This window comes from Acomys minous (genome assembly GCF_964271855.1).
Source record: "Acomys minous genome assembly, chromosome: 14".
Classification (NCBI taxonomy): Eukaryota; Metazoa; Chordata; class Mammalia; order Rodentia; family Muridae; genus Acomys; species Acomys minous.
Genome location: NC_140496.1, coordinates 72,817,663 through 72,836,344, shown reverse-complemented (window position 1 = coordinate 72,836,344; position 18,682 = coordinate 72,817,663). Strand labels below are relative to the sequence as shown.

At 44.1% G+C, this 18,682-nt stretch overlaps 1 protein-coding gene across 2 annotated transcripts in view; it reads right to left on the bottom strand.

Moving 5' to 3' along the window:
* Positions 1 to 9,084: 9,084 nt before the first annotated feature.
* FRRS1 (ferric chelate reductase 1) overlaps positions 9,085 to 18,682 on the bottom strand; it is a 50,861-nt gene continuing 41,263 nt past the window's right edge. For both annotated transcript variants that reach the window (XM_084755894.1, XM_084755895.1), the window contains exons 10-17: positions 17,304 to 17,417; positions 15,536 to 15,651; positions 13,848 to 13,934; positions 12,283 to 12,380; positions 11,957 to 12,015; positions 10,526 to 10,669; positions 9,976 to 10,037; positions 9,085 to 9,903 (exon numbers count right to left, since the gene is read on the bottom strand). In XM_084755894.1, the coding sequence (XP_084612020.1) occupies positions 9,811 to 9,903; positions 9,976 to 10,037; positions 10,526 to 10,669; positions 11,957 to 12,015; positions 12,283 to 12,380; positions 13,848 to 13,934; positions 15,536 to 15,651; positions 17,304 to 17,417 (773 nt within the window). In that variant the 3' untranslated portion in view covers positions 9,085 to 9,810. The remainder of the gene's footprint in view (positions 9,904 to 9,975; positions 10,038 to 10,525; positions 10,670 to 11,956; positions 12,016 to 12,282; positions 12,381 to 13,847; positions 13,935 to 15,535; positions 15,652 to 17,303; positions 17,418 to 18,682) is intronic.

The window sequence follows — 18,682 nt, the reverse complement described above, 5'->3', positions numbered from 1 at the left end:
ATTAAAATGGCTACGCCTGCTTGCTTCTTGTGTCCATTTGCTTGGAATATTTTTTCCAACCTTTTATCCTGAGGTAATGCCTATCATTATGGGTGAGATGTGTTTCTTGAATGCAGAAGAATGTTGGATCCTGTTTATGCACCCATTCAGTTAGTCTGTGTCTTCTTATTGGAGAATTGAGACCATTGATGTTGAGAGATATTAACGACCAGTTACTATTAAGAGTCTTAATTTTGATGTTGGTTCCAGTTGAGCGTTTGTGTAGTTGTGTTTTTGCCATGGTATAGTTATCTATTTCCTGAGTAGTTTTGATTGTAGCTTGACCCTTTGGGATGGAGTTTTCCTTCTAGTACCTTCTGTAAAGCTGGATTTGTGGATAGGTACTGTTTGAATTTGGTTTTGTCATGGAATATTTTGTTTTCTCCATCAATGTTTTTGATAGTTTTGCTGGGTAAAGTAGTCTGGCCTGGCATCTGTGGTCTCTTAGGGTTTGCAGGATCTCTGTCCAGGCCCTTCTGGCTTTGATGGTCTCTGCTGAGAAGTCGGGTGTAATTCTGATAGGTTTGCCATTAAATGTTATTTGGCCCTTTTCCCTTGCAGCTTTTAATATTTTTTCTTTGTTCTGTATGTTTTGTGTTTTGATTATTATGTGACGGGCAGTTTTTCTTTTCTGGTCAATTCTATTTGGTGTTCTGTATGCCTCTTGTATGTTTATAGGCATCTCTTTCTTTAGATTGGGGAAATTTTCTTCTATGATTTTGCTGAGAAGAGTTTCTGGGCCTTGGAGTCTGATATCTTCTCTTTCTTCAATGCCTATTATCCTCAGATTTCTTCTTTTCATGGTGTCCTTAATTTCTTGGATGTTTTGTGTCAGGAGTTTTCCAGATTTGGCATTTTCTTTATTGGTTGCTTCAAGATCTGTTATTGTATCTTCTAGACTTGAGATTCGTTCTTCCATCTCTTGGATTCTGTTAGAAAAGCTCTGCACTGTGTCATTCGCCTTCTTCTCTGAGGCCTCGCGTTCTCGTTTTTCTTCTGTCTATGTGTTTATCATTGAATCCATTTTCATTTTCATATCTTGAACAGATTTTTTAATTTCTTTCATCTGGTTGTTTATATTTTCCTGAAAATTTTCCAGTTCCACTCTATGTGCTTCTTTTATGTCTCGCACCTGCTTCGCAGCTTCTTCCTGCATCTGATTTCGAATTTTATTTGTTTCCTCCATTAACATCCTCATTACCAAGGATCTGAGGTCATTTTCTTGTGTTTCCATTGTATGTGAGTTCTCCGGGTTGTTTTCTTTGGGATAGCTGGGAACTGGAGACGTCATGTTGTTTTGGGGTTTTTTGCGAATGTTTTTACGCTGTCCCTTAGACATCTTGCCGTCTCTGTTTTTGTTGGGTGACTTCCAGAGTTGAGTGGAGGGAGTCTAATGATAGATTCACTTGTTTTCTCACGATTTCCGTAGGCTGGAAGCCCTGATACTTCACTGGTGTGGATGGCAGGAGGTTATCCCTGTAGTTTTGGGCTCTCACCACCAGTGATCCTCAGCTCCCCTTTGCTGTGGGTCCTGCAATCGTTCTGGGTCTCTGAATGATCGTTGGGTCAGGCCAAGGTATCCACAACCTTTTGGGTCCCCTGCTAAGTACAGCCAGGGATACTGGGCCCAAGCCACGCGTCGAGCTCAGCTAGTTTCTCAGGGCCTGAACCGTCTGCCACAGCAGGAGAACTGCGACTGCACTGAGCAAGCACCTGGTGGAAGTGAGCGCTCCGCCCAGCTTGTGTCACAGCAGGTAACCCAAGGCTGCACTGAGCAAGCACCCAGGGTATAACTGAGCACTCCGCCCAGCCCGTGTCACAGCAGGAAAACTGCAGCAGCGCTGAGCAAGCACCTAGGGTAGAAATAAGCGCTTCGCCAGGCTTGCGTCACAGCAGGGAAACTGAGACCACGCTGAGCAAGCACCCAGGGTAGAAGCGAGCGCTCCACCCAACTTGCGTCGCAGCAGGAAAACCAAGGCTGCAGTGGGCAAGCACCCAGAGTATAACTGAGCGCTCCGCCCAGCCCGCGTCACAGCAGGAAAACTGCGGCAGCACTGAGCAAGCACCCGGAGTATAACTGAGCGCTCTGCCCCGCTCTCGTCACAGCAGGAAAACTGCGTCTGCGCTAGGCAAGCACCCGGAGTATAACTGAGCGCTCCGCCCTGCTCGCATCACAGCAGGAAAACTGCGTCTGCGCTGGGCAAGCATCTGGAGTATAACTGAGCGCTCTGCCCCACTCGTGTCACAGCAGGAAAACTGCGTCTGCGCTGAGCCGGAGCCCAGGGTAGAAGCCCGCACTCCGCCTAGCCTGGGTCACAGCAGGGGAGCTGCGCCTCGGGCAGAATTGCCTGCCGAGCCGAGCCAGCCTCTCCACAGCACAGCTCACTGAGCAAACCCAGGACTCCGGGCCGAACCGTCCGCTGAGTCCAGCCTGGGTCTCAAGGCACCACGTGACCCAAATCCTGTCCAGAGTCCCCTCGCCCGCAGCAACTCCCACCGTCCACCACACTAATCGCCTCCACTGGAAGGCTCTGAGCTGCAAACCTCAGCCACCGCCACTGGAGCCGCTGGAGCAGCTGACACTGCCGGAGCCTCTGATGGCACTGCTGTCCCCACCACCGCCGCTCTGATCCGAGAAAGTCCTCGCTCCTCCCGTGTGCAGGGGCAGGCAGGTCCTCCGCACCCTGGTCCCTCCGAACCGTGGAGCACTTCTGCTGCCGTGTTATGGGGACCTTGGTGTTCCTGGCTCAGAAATCTGTGCAATTCCCTGAATTGTTCGCTGGAGCTTTCAAACACGGTCCACACTGCTCGCCGCCATCTTGGATCCTCCCGACACTTGTTATATTTTTAAATAGCCTTAGTTACCCTGGGGCAGGACAGATATTAATCTTTTAAACTATCTCTCATAGTGGGGCAGGCATGAAATCCTTGTCTCAATCCCATGTCGTCTGTTTCTAACAACTTCTATCAAGTTATCTCCCATCCATAATCCCAAATACTTGTTAATGTTCTTCATCTGGGCTGGATTCTCCATTCACGCTGGCCATGTGCTTCTCCTCCAGCTAAGCCATGGCAGCCTCCTCTCTTCCCTTCAGGGTCTCTCTCCCTTCTCCTCATGGTGGTACTTTCTTCTTCCTTTTCCCAGGATCCCTCTCTCTCCTAGCCCCACCTATATCCTGCCCTGTCCAGGTGGGATGGCTTTTTATTAAGCAAAAGCTGGGTCAGAGAGACAGCAAGCAGTAATTAGCGTCAAAATACATCAGACCATCCCCCAACACTTCCCCATCACTGCACTTTTTTCATTCTGCTCTGGTTATTCTCGGTCCTTAGGGTAAGGGGCTGGAAAGATGGCTCAGCTGTTTAGACTGCCTAGTGCTCTTCCATTGGAGCATATCAGTTCACAGCCTGTAACTCCAGTCCCAGGGGTACTCAATGGGTGGGCATCCACACTCGTGTACTAACACACTTATACACACATTTAAAATATTTTTAAAAGAAAGTTTAGGATCAGTTTTACCAACTTCTACAGAAAGGTTCAGCTGGCACACTGGCCAAGACTGTGTTGACTCTGTAGAATTATGTGGGAAACAACGCCACATTACTGTTTTCTGATCCAAAAGCACCATATTTATTTCCATTCCATTAGATCCTCTTTGATTGCTTCCAGCGGAGCTTCTAGTTTTCCTTTTTTTTTTTTTTCTTAAATTTATTCTTACGGTTTTTTTTTTAAATGTTATTGTGGAGGGTACCGTATTTTTCAGATTTCACGGTCACGACCAACATCTGGAGATGCTGTTGCTTTCTGTGCATCGCTGTGTACCCAGCCAGCTTTCTGGATGCCACCAGTCAATTGGCTAGTGGGTCTTAGGTCAATCCACACAGAGGGTTGTGGCATCTACATGGTCTTGCTTCCACCTCGGCTACACAATACAATCATTTGGAGAGACCAGACATTCTTGTCCTGCACTGATCATAACGACAAGTGTTCAGTCATTTGCCACCAAGTATCAAGTCGTCACAGGGCCTGCTGCAATTCCTTTCATATCCACAGTCAACCAGAAATGCAAACAGGCAGGAATTCGGGTCTCCCTCCCCGAGACATTTTTCCCAAGATTCTTTGCAACCTATCCCCGGGACCTGCCCTGAGTCCTCTAGGTCTCTATCCCAGAAAGCCTCTGCTGGTTCCCCTGACACTCAGCAGCACACTGACGGCCACTATAAAAGCAAAATGGGGCTCTGGCTGCAAAACAGAGATCCCCGGCCCACCACTCCAAAGTATGCATTCCTTACCAGAACCTTCCTACTTCTGCTGACTCCAGAAACTAACAGTTTCAACGTTTACACCACTTGCTTGTCTGTTTGTGAGGGCTGGGCAAGGGCTCACTCAAAATATTGTTTTTTTGAACATCAAAATATCTGATGTCCAAAAAAGTAATGCTAGAGATCATCAGACATTTAGAATTCATGGTTTCAGGAAGTTTTACTCTGAGCACTATTATCAAGGTCTGAATGAAAACCTAAATGGAGGGAAGCAGAACACAGTGTAGTTTGTTGCCTTTAGATGTGAACACACTGTCATATGAAAAAGACAAATTTCTTAGTATATCCTGTTGGACCATCCTTGCCCCCAAAACAGAGTTAAAGAGCAGGCATAGAATGCAATCACATTAACTTCTAAGAGACTAAACTGAAACTTAGTTTATGGCCAGCATGACCTCTCAATCTTTTTCTTTTCTTTTTTCTTTCTTTCTCTTTGTTTGTTTCTTTGGTTGGTTGCTTGATTGGTTGGTTTTTTTGGTTTTTCAAGACAAGATTTCTCTGTGTAGCTTTGACTGTCCCAAAGCTCACTCTGTAGACCAGGCTGGCCTCGAACTCGCAGCAATCCACTTGCCTGTGCCTCCATGAGTGCTGGTATTAAGGGCCTGCTCCACCATGCCAGGCTAATCTTTTTCACCCAACAGTATAAATCCCAGGGCAACAGGCAAATCTGCTGAAGGCAAATCCAAATAGCACCAAATTTAGCTGCTCTTAAAATGGACAATCCTTGGCATGCATCTTGTGCCTGTCTATCAAGGTCTAAGACATTTTTGTCCAATCACAATAAAGGTGCGCATCCACTAAGGAGTCACCCTCCCCTTCTTCCCTTCATCTAGCCCCTAGCAAGCATCAGCACTCTTTCGGTTTCTGCTGGTTTAGCCGTTCTGATATTCCATACACATGAAATTATACAATAGACAACCTTTGTCTCTGGCTTCTTTCACTTAACACAGTATTTTGAAGGTTTGTTTATATTACAGCAGAGACCAGGGCCATATTCCATTGTGTGGCTAACAACATTCCACGGCATATACATTCACTACAGTGCACTCATCTGTCCACAAACATGTGGGTTGCACCACCCGTCATTTGATGTGAACGGTGCTGCAATGAACGCTTTCCTCAACTTCCACTTGTTTCTTCCCATTTCAATCATGCTTCAGCAATCAGAGTTCAGTTCACTGAGTACAGCCAGAACATCTTACAACCGCCACTACCCATTCCTCAGACGCAAACTTTGCATTCATAGAACGACAACTCCCATCCCCTCACTACCCACCCTCCACCCACTGACCTGCAGTCTACCTTGGCTCTCCACGCATTTGACCCTGCAGGATCCCATGACAGGAGAATCATTTAAGAACTGTCCTTTGTGTCTGGACTATTTCATCCAAGATAAGCATCATACATTCTTATAATAAAAAAAAAAAAATACACACTTCATATGCAAAGCTATTAATGTTTAACACTGTAATCAAGTGGCAGAGACCTTACGAGCAGCATGTACAAGGCAAGCACCTTTGGTATCATTTTACTCAGTCCTCAGGAAGCTTAGTGAGATATATTTTTTAAAGATATTTATTTATTATTATACAGTGTTCTGCCTGAAACACCTACATACTAGAAGAGGGCACCAGATATCTTTATAGATGGTTGTGAGCCACCATTTGGGTACTGTGAGTTGAACTCAGGACCTTTGAAAGAACAGTCCGTGCTCTTAACCTCTGAGCCATCTCTCCAGCCCAGTGGGGTAGATTTTTAAATGACAATGAGGACTCCTGGGATACAAATGCCATGAACTCAGAAGTAAATGTGGTTCTCGGGCCTCCCAGCTCCTGGCCCTTTCTAATTTACAGTGGCATCTGCCTCCCATCCCATCACCCACTTACAAAGATGCCAGGACAAGGAGTGAGCAGAGCTGGGAACAGGATAAGGAGGCACGAGGAAGATGAAAGAACGCGAAGTAAAACAGAAATCTGCCAGTTCTGGCTAGGATGAGAACAGAAAGGCAGTACGGGCGGGTGAGCAGCAATGTTGTGAGCACCGGAACGAGTGTGGTTAGACAAGGAAGGAAGGAGGGCATAGGAGCTGTGAGAGGGCCAATCCAGTTCATAAAGAACTTGAAAATTTCGTTTATCTTTTTCCATTAATAATGGATTATCTTGAATGAGGGCCTTTGTTCTTTGTCCCCTGTCCCCCCCCCCCCTTGCTTCTCTAGAATACTTAGATAAATAGACTTTCAGCCAAGAGCCACATGGCCCCCACGGCTTCCTAGTTGGCATCTTCTGTGTTGTCTTTTCCATGGCCTCCTAGGCTGGTGCCGGATATGGGCAGGGGTGAGGTATCACCTCACCTGCAGCTCCAAATCCTGATACAAATTGAGAAGTGCTAACACGTACGTGACTCCCGTATCCAGTAACAAGTTATAGGACACCTGTTTCCTGGTTTGATCTCTCTCCTCAGACTAGAAGCTAAGAAAAACAAAACCAGACTCAGTGTATGCATGCTAACCTAGCCACAATTTTTTTTTTAATTTTTGTGAAAAACATATTCATCTCTATTTTACAGAATATTCCTTCTTTAAGAGAACATGGTTTTACTGACTGTTTTGACAATATACCTAAACAAAGAAAAAAATTAGCTATCAAGATATATATGTATGCATATGTATATATATATACATATATATTAGGTATATAAATATATATACTTTTTACCCAGATTGTTTACAGAAACAAGAAGAAAAACTGAAGGGCAAGCAGCACCATTTGTACCGTGTGGGAGCCATGCACAAGGAGCAGAGCCGAGAAGTTCCTAAGGGAAACAACGGGCACGCTAAGAGTAAGGGATAGATTTCCTTCCACAAGTCAATGGAGGAGCAAACCGGAGCAAATATAGCTCCATAAAAAAGAACATGCTATGCAGAAACTCACAGCTGGTTGAAGTGCACAGAGTAAGTGCCTATGGTTGCCTGCTTAACACTTGCACAAGATCAAGCCTGTCTGAACTCTAGCGTAGGGTGGAAGACATCCGTGAGCCCCATCCCTACCTGAGGACCAATGAACAGTTGATGGCTGCTCACGGGAGTGAGTCAGTATTCTTTGTGATAAATTGACCTTGCTCCCTAGTGAATGGCTCAAAACCCAGGAGTGTATAGATAGAACAAATTATTTTTAAAAAGAAAAGAAAAGAAAAAGCATGCAGTTTGGGGGTGGGGAAGTAATAGAGGTCTGGGAGGATTTGAGGTGACCATAATCAAAATACAATATATTAAATTGTATTAGCTGGGCATGGTGGCATACACCTTTAATCCCAGGACTCAGGAGGCAGAGGCAGGCGGTTCAATGTGAGTTTGAGGCCAGCCTAGTCTACAAAACGAATCCAAGACAGCCAAGATTACACAAAGAGACCCTGTCTCGAAAAACCAAAAAAAATTAAAAATTAAAAATTTTAAAAAAGAATTAATAAAAATATGTCTTTTGAAGTATTATAATATAGGCCTCAGAAATAGAAATCCAGCAAGTTTACCTATCTGCAAACTAAACCAAAGCAAATTCTATCTTTTCCTGAAAAGAATTTTTCCTTGACAGACTGAATTAAACATGACTTATTAAGGCATATATTTAGCCTTTAGCACTTACAATGAAAAACTGAAAGAAAATGTTTTCATATAGATTTAAATTGTTGCTCCAAATGTCATTTCCCCTGGGCCACGATGGAGCCTCACACATGCCACTCGGTGATCCTGCCACTGAGCTACACCACCAGCCCTTTTTCTTTGAAATAAAGACATTCTCAAGGGATAGTATAAACTGTAACATGGCATTCACTGAACATGGACACAAAGTATTCCTACCTGAGCTATTCTCAGCTAAGGTCTACATAGAGAAAAACAGAAAATGTTCCCTTTCTTGGTTAGAAATAACAACCTGAAGCTGCAGTCATTACTCAGAGATGAAAACAGAGTCTTGGGGCCAAGCAGAAATTATATCATAATGCAAAAGAGTAGCCAAAGAAATAAAACATATCCTCCCAATTGTTTTATTTCTTAAATGTGCAATTTTGTTTGGCTAAGAAAATTATCTTCTTTTGTTACAGGGTTGTAAGAATTTAAAAGAAAACGTCAGTCATTATAAATAATCAAAGAAAACAAATAAAATATTAAATCAGAAGGTAATAACACCAGTCACTAATTTACGCCAACCCAAAACGGAAAGAAAAAAAAAAATTCAAGAGCCGTATATAGAGTGTAAGAAAAATAGTCCCATAATAAAAACATTTAACATGAACAGGATGAGTCCTCCGGTATTACAGCGCCACCCACTGGCTGTAAGTCCTCATAGCAAACATTGAGATCGAAAATGACTAAGTAGGGAGGAAAACAGCACCGCCTGTGCTAAGTCACTAGCGCACCAAGGATGTCTTCCAGAGGAACCCATCCCGATCATTTCATCTTCACAAGAGATGAGAACACCCTTCTTCTGTGTTGGATACGCTGGGCACACTCACAAGAGTGAGTTTTAGCAAATGTGAAAGTCACAGCTTTGTTCTCTAGCTCCTATAAGAACTGATCGTAGAGCTGAAACAAGACAGCTCCATGGGTGGGAAAAAAAATCAGTGAGATCCTTAATCTCTGAAACATCCACTGAATAAATCAACCACACATCTACCTTTAACCAGAAGTAATGGAACACACACAGACGGTAAAGAAAATATCCTAACACCCTGGACTGGAAAAACATGTTTATTTGGGGGAGAGGAGTGTCTGTGTGTGTCCACGTGTCCACGTGTGTCCATGTCCGTGTGTGTGTGTGTGTGTGTGTGTGTGTGTGTGTGTGTGTGTGTGTTTCTAACTATGTGTGTATGTGTACAAACAACAAAATGAAATAAATTTTTTAAACAGCAAAGACCTCTTAAATAAGCTAGTCAACATAAACATATTCTATAAAGCAGCATTGGCACCAAATTACAGTCAGATATAGTGGTGCACACCTGTAATCCCACCACTCAAGAAGCCGAGGCAGGAAGGTCAGAGGTTTGGGGTTATCCTTGAAGGCACAGCCAGTTGGAGGCCAGCCTGGGTTACATAAACCCTGTCTCATTCCCAAATACACAATCTGCGTTTATTCTCTGCCTGAGATAACTATCTTCATATCCCAGTTTACCATTTTACATCTGGATGCTGAGAGTCACATCACCTCAAGTACAATGTTCCCTTCAAGATGCAGAATTACACACAAAGGCTTGATTGACGTCGGTGCACAGGCTATACAGCCCACTTGGGTGCGAGCTGGGAAAACCAGACGTCAGAATTCCTCTGCAGCAACATCCATGGGTCTTCCGAATTAAAACATGCTCCAGGCGGTCAGTACAAGCTTCGGGTCTCTTTGCTTTGATGATAGTCATGACCCAGGCCCACCAAAAAAATAAATTAATAACAACGTCTTTGGGTGCTCATACGTGGCTGATCGCAGAGAAGAATATGAAGAGAAGAATCACATTCCCACATATGTAAATCGCCAACACCGCCTTCTTAAAAACATGGCCCTGAAATAAAAAGGTGAGATTTAGCAGAACGCACGTCATTACAGTTTGTATCACTGAGCAAGAGACTCTCACCTCTGCTTCCGCAACAGTTAGGGACTGAAGGATCTGAACTCTATCGTTGTCCAGGATTTCAACTGCCAAGAACAACGTTAAGTTTATAAGGATGGCAACACACCAAGAAACTAGTTGTCACAAAAATAAGATAAAACCTGAGTCCTAGCATGCCCCAATTTTCTAGGATATACATTTGGCCATTTCAAGCTACTAAAGTGTTGCAAACTTTCTGAACCTGACATGTGCACACCTGCATGCTCGAGTGCATGCATGCATGTCTGTTGTGTGCGTATGCATATGCATATATAAATACAGGCACACAAACACACATGGGGACTCCCTGCTTATTCCTTCATGCAGGGTCTCTCACTGAACGTGGAGCTAGGCCAGCAGCCAGCAAATTCCAGCAATCCTCCCGTCTTCATTCCCACACAGCATAGGGGTTACAGACACACATGCCCATGCCTAGCTTTTTATGTGGGTGCTAGGGATTTGAACTCAGATCTTCGTGCTTGCACAACATGCACCATCCCTGCGGCCTCACACTAGGACTTTCCAAGCAGGTTACCTTTTCGAGAGAGCCGGTAAGCATGTATCTCCAGAACCACCTCGGTCCCGATGTGCCAGACTACAAACCCCATCATTGCATAGGTCTTCTGTGGACTGGGAAGATTCAGTCCTGGTAAATCCATCCCTAGGAACATCGCTGCTACTGCATAGAAAAGAAAAAAGAAATGTGTTCAAATACAGTGCCCAGGAAAAAGAATAACTGTGTACACTACATCAATTAAAACATATTAAACAGCCGGGCAGTGGTGACACACGCCTTTAATCCCAGCACTTGGAAGGCAAAGGCAGGTGGATCTCTGAGTTCGAGGCCAGTCTGGCCTACAGAGTGAGTTCCAGGATAGCCAAGGCTACACAGAGAAACACTGCCTCGAAAAAACAAATATATATAATATATATTAAACATTTATGAAAAGAATAATCTTTAGGGCTATTTATAGGGCTTTATTGTAAGATTTATAAGACAAGAGGACATTGCGATCTGTCAGTTGCTAAGAAAGCACACACAAACTGAGGCTGTAGTGCAGGGGCAGAGCACTAGCCAGCAGGCACAGAGCCCTGGGTTCAATACCCAACATCAGTAACAACAGAGGTACCTAACTTTTCCAGAAATGTAAGTCTGCAATGAAGAAAAGGGGAGAAAAGAGGGAATGACTGCTGACCTCACCACTGGCGCCACACTTAATCCCGAAAGCAACAGAAATGTACAGGTGACTGGTGCCTCCCTAGGAACTAAGTAGAAGATGTGTCTGGCACAGGCTTGTATACCCAGGTATTTGGGAGGCTGAGGCAGGAGGATCACAAGTTCAAGAACTGTCTGAACTACAGAGTAAGGTCAAGGCTAGACTTGGCAAACTGATGAGCTGTATCTTCAAAATGAAAAAAAAAAAAAAACTATATAAAGGCCAGGGGTTGTAGCTCAGAGGCAGTGTGCTTGCCTGCTATCTATGAGGTCGTGGGGTCCACGCTCCAGTGCTGAAAAGAAGAGATGCATGAGATAACACCACCTGCCTTCAGGAAACCACCAGCCCGGTGAGTGCAAACCGTAGGGAAACGGCCTGGCGTCGGAGGGCTTGTACGAAGCTCATTTCACCCACCTTGACCCACAGGACCATCATTCGCCCTGCTTGAGTGCTTGGTCATTATCATAACCTCATTTGTTTGCAAAGGCAAATGTGGGGACATGAAAAAAAAATGTCGGGGGACAAAAGCAATTTTAAAGTCATTTAAAAAAAAAAACTTTAAGCTTAAATAATGACTTAAATAGTTACTTGTAGAAATTACTTTCTGGATTTCAATGTTCCAGGCTAATTTCTCCTCAACGACCAATTACTCCAATTACTAATGCATCTAAAACCATTTAAGCCAAATTACAACTTGCAGTGTAAACAGGCAGCAATTATATATGAGCAAGTGCACTGCAGTTACTTACCTGATATTATTCTAGCAGCTGTCCCCACACTCCAATGAGTCCAGTTAAACACTTTCCTCCTACCAAAAATACAGAACCAGCCGGCAGTCTTTAAAGTGAAGGAATAATACTTGATTCCCAGGAGAATAAGAAGCATGCAATTTCGCTATTGCTGGGGAACTGGGGAACTGAAACCCATTTTAAAAGCCAATGTAGACTGATGTAAATACAATCAATCACTGCATTCTACAACCACTGCAAAGTGGTTGTACTGTGAAAGAGAATTAGTTGCCCATCTAACGACACACACACGCTGGGGATGTTTATATTGTAAGAGCCATCCATACCTCGGGTCATGTAAAGGTGGTCGGAAGGTCGCCAGCAGAGGCTGAAGGACAGCTAAAACCATCACGGTACACCCAAGGTACGGGTGGTAGCCTGCGTGCTGAACAAAGGCTGCCGTTAAAATAGTCAATCTCACCTGACAATTTAAATCTAATTTAAAACGATACACATTGCGGATGAGGGCGTGGAGTGATAGGAAGAGCCAGAGGACCAGGAAGTCGGCTGTGAGAGTGTGTGTTCCGGATGCGGCACAGAACCTTCACCTCAGGATAGCTCAGTAAGTAATATGGCTGCCTAACTAAGACTTGAACACCACCACCAAGAGGCATGCTAACACAGAAGGGGGGAAAATGTCACGAAGTCCCACAGGCATGACTGCTGAGAGAGGGAGAACGAGCCTCTCCTCCAGATGAGTCCCCTTGTTAGCCAATATAAAGCGTCTGCCCTGAGATCATAGATACACAATCAACACCAAATGGGCACAGCGGATATATTTATATATTTATATATTTATGTTTGTGTGTAGTATAAAGTATGTGTGTGAGAGACAGACAGACAGACAGACAGACAGACAGACAGACAGACAGAAAAAGAGGGGAGGAGGGAGAATTAAAGAATTAAAGAAAAAAGAGCAGCGGTGGCGCATACCTTTAATCCCAGCCCTTGGGAGGCAGAGGCAGGTGGATCTCTGTACATTTGAGCCCAGCCTGGTCTGCAAAGAGAGTCCAGGACAGCCAAGGCTACACAGAGAAACTCTGTCTCAAAAAAAAAAAAAAAAAAAAAGGAAGGAAGGAAAAAAAGAAAGAGGCCATCAATTTGAAGAGTGAGGGAAGAGTTGGAGGGAGGAGACATGGAAAGGGAGGAAGTGGTGTAAGCATTGTCTTTTAATTAATTTATTAAAAATAGTACTTCAAAGTGAGTCCAGGACAGCCAAGGCTACACAGAGAAACCCTGCCTCAAAGAAAAACAACAACAACAACAAAGTATATATAAGGCACTAAGCACTACTGGTCATATAGTAGAGATGCAATTTCTATTAGCTTAATTATAATCATGAGAGATTTAATTGATCGTGTTTCTTAGACATCACACTTGGGCTGGAGAGACGGCTCAGCAGTTAAGAGTGCTTACTGCTTTGCCAGAGGACCCAAGTTCAGTTCCCAGTACCCACATCAGGCAACTAACCACCACTACATTAGCCCTTGGTGCTGAAGTTACATACATGTACACACACACACACACACACACACACACACACACACACACACACACCATTCAAATAACAGAAGCAAATCTTAGCCATCAACATTCTATAAGGAAAGCCCACATGCTAAAAGAAATGTGTAAAACGTAATGCAGCCTAAAAATACATTTCAGTACCAAGTAATCCGTACTCAGTCTCCCTTCATCCCCAACCAGATGACGTCATCAGATAACTCAAAGAAAGGAGGAGAAAGGGGAGGATATACCCAGAAATGTCTCACTATCCACCTCTGAGAACAAAACAGCAATCTGCTTTGACACCATAACAGATTTAGAGGGCACATCCACTGGAAGGGATACTTACCCAACTCCAGCCCCCTCTGTACACAAAAGGCAGAACAAAAGCGATGCAGGTGAGCGCAGATGTAGCAAGCATGAGCATCCGATGCACCTGCAAGGGGAGATGGCAAGGGAGGAAGATGGCTAACTTTATCAAAGACAGCTGGTGTCACAGCAGGACAACCACGGGGGATTTGCTGAATGTATATATTCCACTTCCATCACAACAGTAGAAAAAAAATGTCATAGACCATTAAGCTAAAGAAAGCTAAAGGAAGCTAAGGCTGCCACCTCATCATTCAAAAGGACTCATAAGGCTTTGCCTGCTCACAGTGGCAGGAATGGAGACCTCACACACAAAGCACGCTTACTTGAGACCTTCATTGTCCCGCAAAGGTATGTATTTAGCTCTGTCACCACGCAGAGCACTCTGCTATGCCACGCGCAAAGGGACAGCGGGGAAACAAAACATACCGTAGCCTGGAAGGCTTGTGGTATAATCAAAGGAAATAAATGAAAACTATATGGAAGATACAGTACTTTGTGGAAAGTCAAGAGAATCCTGAGAGTGAAAATAGGCACTGTTATGTGTTGGGCAACTGCTGTCAGTCAAAATTATTGTAGGAAAAGGGGATCCTATATGGTACATACTGTAGTACATAGTGGCCTCGTAAGTTTCTGTGAATATGTGCATGTCACCACACCTCTCAACACCGTATGTTTAAGAACAGCAGAAGGATGGACTAGATGGCGCCGTGGGGAAAGGCACACGCTTCACAAGCCTGGTGATGAGAATTCAATTCCTAGCGGGTTCTTTATCCTCCCAGCAGCGGGAATGGAGATCTCACAGACAAAGCCCACTTACTTTGTACAGAGAGAATCAACGCCACAAAATTGTCCTCTGACTGCCACATACTCGTTGCGGCACATGCTCCCATACGCACACATCGTGACCATGCGTACCCACATGTGTGCTTGCACTTGCGTGTGCGCATACACACACACACACATAAATAAATAAATTTAAAGGTAAAGGCAGTAGAAGGCTTGGGCTGATAAAGGAGATGGTCTTCCAGCTGGAAAATCTCCAGAGCAGATTGGAGGAGGAGGAGGAGGGGAGAAGAACAAGTGAGTAGGCATGAGAGAGCTCACAGGCAGAGACACATAGCAAAAAAAAGAGAATAAATAAGGGGCTGGAGAGATGACTCTGTGGTTAAGAACACTGGTGATTTGTTCCTAACATGTTCCCCTGTTCAGCCTGCTCCTGGAAAAGCCATACTTTCGTAAGTAATCTTGCATGAGCTCTCAGTTGATTAGGAAACTAAGAGGACAGAAAACCTACAATAGCTGTAATTGAGAAAAGAAAAAGGAAAGCACGTGTGGGCCATCAAGAAGGCTTAGCAGGACAGCCAAGGCAACACAGAGAAACCCTGTCTCAAAACACTAAAAAAAAAAAAAGAAGCTTAGCAGGTGAATGGATCTGCTGCAAAGCATGCTGACCTGAACACTGTCCTAAAAACCACATGGTAGAAGAAAACTGACTCCCACAGTTGTCATCTGACTTCCACACACAACGCTATGTGCGCATGCAGGGCACGCACGCGCGCGTGCACACACACACAAATAAATAATGTAAAAGTCAAAAGCACAAAAACATTATGTTGCAATTTCGAGCAACATGGAAATGGCTTTAAGCCTTTTTTTGTCACCTACCTGAAACCAAGCTGCTTGACCGAGGAAGAAAGCTTTTGACCAAACAGATCTGAAGAACCGGGCAACCAGTACTCCTATGCTAACTGTGGTCATCCATGCCACAAACATTAAGGCACCTATGGGAGGAAAAAAATGATGCAATGGTTCATGCTACACAGTAGTAAGCTGCTGCATCAATGGTCAAGCCAAGTGGTCAGAAATACAAACAGCAAAGTACATTAGGGTGATGGAAATATGACCTCCTCACCCACCCACCCCACCCATACCCCCCCCCCCGACCCCCGGGCAAAAACTCCACTCTGTGCCATAGGTCTTATTAGGCCATCACTGTTGCTTGTAACAACCAGCAAGGTACCAGCACACACACACACACCCGAGTGCTTTACATGTATTAATCAATCTGGTCTTTGCCACAGTCGTGTGGGTATTTATATTACTATTCCCCTTTGGATGAGTGGGGAAACAAAGGGTCCGAGCATTCAAAAACCTCGACTATCGCAACTGTGTCCTAACCATCCTTCCAACAGTCTGTCTGCAGCTTTCTTCTCCTTAATCTTTACAACAAACAAAAGGCAAAGGCATGTGACTTCAAGTCTAATTCCTGCCCAACTGGAGGTACAGCAGGAGCAGAAGTCCAGCTGAAGACAGGACAGTGGTTTTCAAGGTGAGCTGTGGTGGAAGTCATGGGGAGCCACCGCCATGATGGAGGATGCTGAAGAATATGAAGGGAATGCGGTAAGAAAATCCCAGAGAGGTTAATGATTTGTAACAGGAGACGGCTCTCAGTGTTTCCCTGCTTTTGAATTCTACCGTTCAGACAATAAGCCAGGGCATTTTGCAAATGGAAATCAACTTTCCTTGGTAGACTCAAAGCATATGGGTTGACATCCCTCAACCAAACACCCATAACCTAAGCACGATACTGAGCACTTCCTATGTTCAACTACTGACATGTCATCAGAATCCAAGAGTGAAACTGCATTTGCCAAACCAAACCACTGCTACAAGTAAACAACCAAAACTGCAGAGCACTTTTTAATTAGCATTTATTTTGATAAAAAACAAAAATTATAAACATTAATTAATCCAGTAATATTCAACCCTGGCTGCAGTTAGGAACAACAAGAGCAATGTTTTAACTATAGATGGAAGGATTTAAAATTCTCACAGCTGGGGCTGGAGAGATGGCTCAGAGGTTAAGAGCACTGGCTGCTCTTCCAGAAGGCCTGAGTTCAATTCCCAGCAACCATATGATGGCTCACAGCCATCTACAATATGATCTGATACCCTCTTCTGGCTCACAGGTATACATAATAAACAAATAAATAAATAATAAAATTCCCACAGCTGATTTTAATGGGTCATTAGTGATAATACTACTGAATTAAGCTTCCTTTCCACTTTTAGTTTTAAAAAAATGGCAAACAGCCGGGTGTGGTGGCCCAAGCCTTGAATCCCACACTTGGGAGGCAGAGACAGGTGGATTATTGTGAGTTCAAGACCAACCTGGTCTCCAAAGCAAGTCCAGGACAGCCAAGGGTAATACAGAGAGACCCTGTCTCAAAAAAAAAAAAACAACAACAACAAAACAAACAACAACAAACTTGGCAAACTTCAGATAGGCGATCTCCCTGAAAATGTTCATGTTTAAATATAAGAATCATGAAAGTCTGCTAAGTGACCCATTCCACTGTTCCTTATCCAGCCAATACCTGCTTATTGGTTAGCTTATTCCACAAAATGTAATAAAGATGCCCCGCTAACTCACCATGAGCCTTCAAAAGCGGTAAAGAGTGGGATCCTCCTACATTCTTCGGAGTGCCTGTCACGTCATATTTTTCGTATGTTATCAAAGGTTGCCGCAAGTGCCTAAAGATTCGGCCTGAGAGGTGGACACAGAATAGAAAGAAAACATCTTGTGGTAATGAAAGCAATCAAATAGGAAAAGTTGGCATTCCCATTTTGTAAAAGCAACACAAAGATATATATATATGTGTGTGTGTGTGTGTGAGAGAGAGAGAGAGAGAGAGAGAGAGAGAGAGAGAGAGAGAGAGAGAGAGAGAACATGTGGTGTTTCTGAAATTTAAAAAAGCAATTTAGCCAGCAGTGAGATGAATCAAAACAAAGGCTAGGAATGGAAGGGTTAAAGTGACAAGAAACAGTGTGTGTTATTAACAGGTTAAACAATATCAAACTAATGGCTGATGGTGAGTCACTGAAAATTCCCAGTGCATCTCAAACACTGACAGATGTGTTTTAAAGCTACAAGCCTTTAACCATGCCTGCATCCTAAAATCCTAGGGTATGATAACAGATACCAGGCCTGGGAAGAAGACTGGGAGACAACTAAGGGAGGCATTTTGATGATACAGGACTTGTCAGATGGTCTGAGTAACAAATCGGAGTCTTGAATAGCAGTGACATAAAGAAACCGAGGAAAGGGCTGGAGAGTTGGCCCAGTGGTTTAGAGCATTTGCTCCTACCGAGGATCTGGGAACCTGACACCCTCTTCTAAGCCTCTCAGCGCACCAGGCACACAACACATATGGTGCATAGGCACACAGCAGGCAAAACACAAACACGTAGAATCAGAAATCTCAAAGCTGGGCAATGGTAGCACATGCCTTTAATCCCAGCACTTGGGAAGCAGAAGCAGGCGGATCTCTAAGTTTGAGGCCAGCCTGGTCTACCTGTAAAGTGAGTTCCAGGACAGCCAAAACTAAACAGAGAAACCTTGTCTTGAAAAGGAGAGAAAGGAAAGAAAGAAGGAAGGAAGGAAGGAAGGGAGGGAGGGAGGGAGGGAGAGAGGGAGGAAGGGAGGGAGGGAGAGAGAGGGAGGGAGGCATGAAGGGAAGGGGAAAAGAGGAGGAGGACTGAAGAGATGGCTCAGATGTTAAGACACTGTCTGTTCTTCCAGAGGTCCTGAGTTCAATTCCTAGCAACCACATGGTGGCTCACGACCATCCATAATGAGATATGGTGCCCTCTTTAGAAAGATAGGAATCTAAAACAATTTTTCAAAAAAATTATTATTATTATATTTTCCCTTTCTTTGGTTCTTTTGGAGTTTTGTTGTTTGGTGGATTTTTGTTTTGTATTGTTTTGTTGAGATAGGATCGCACTATGTAGCCCACAGTGTAGACCAGA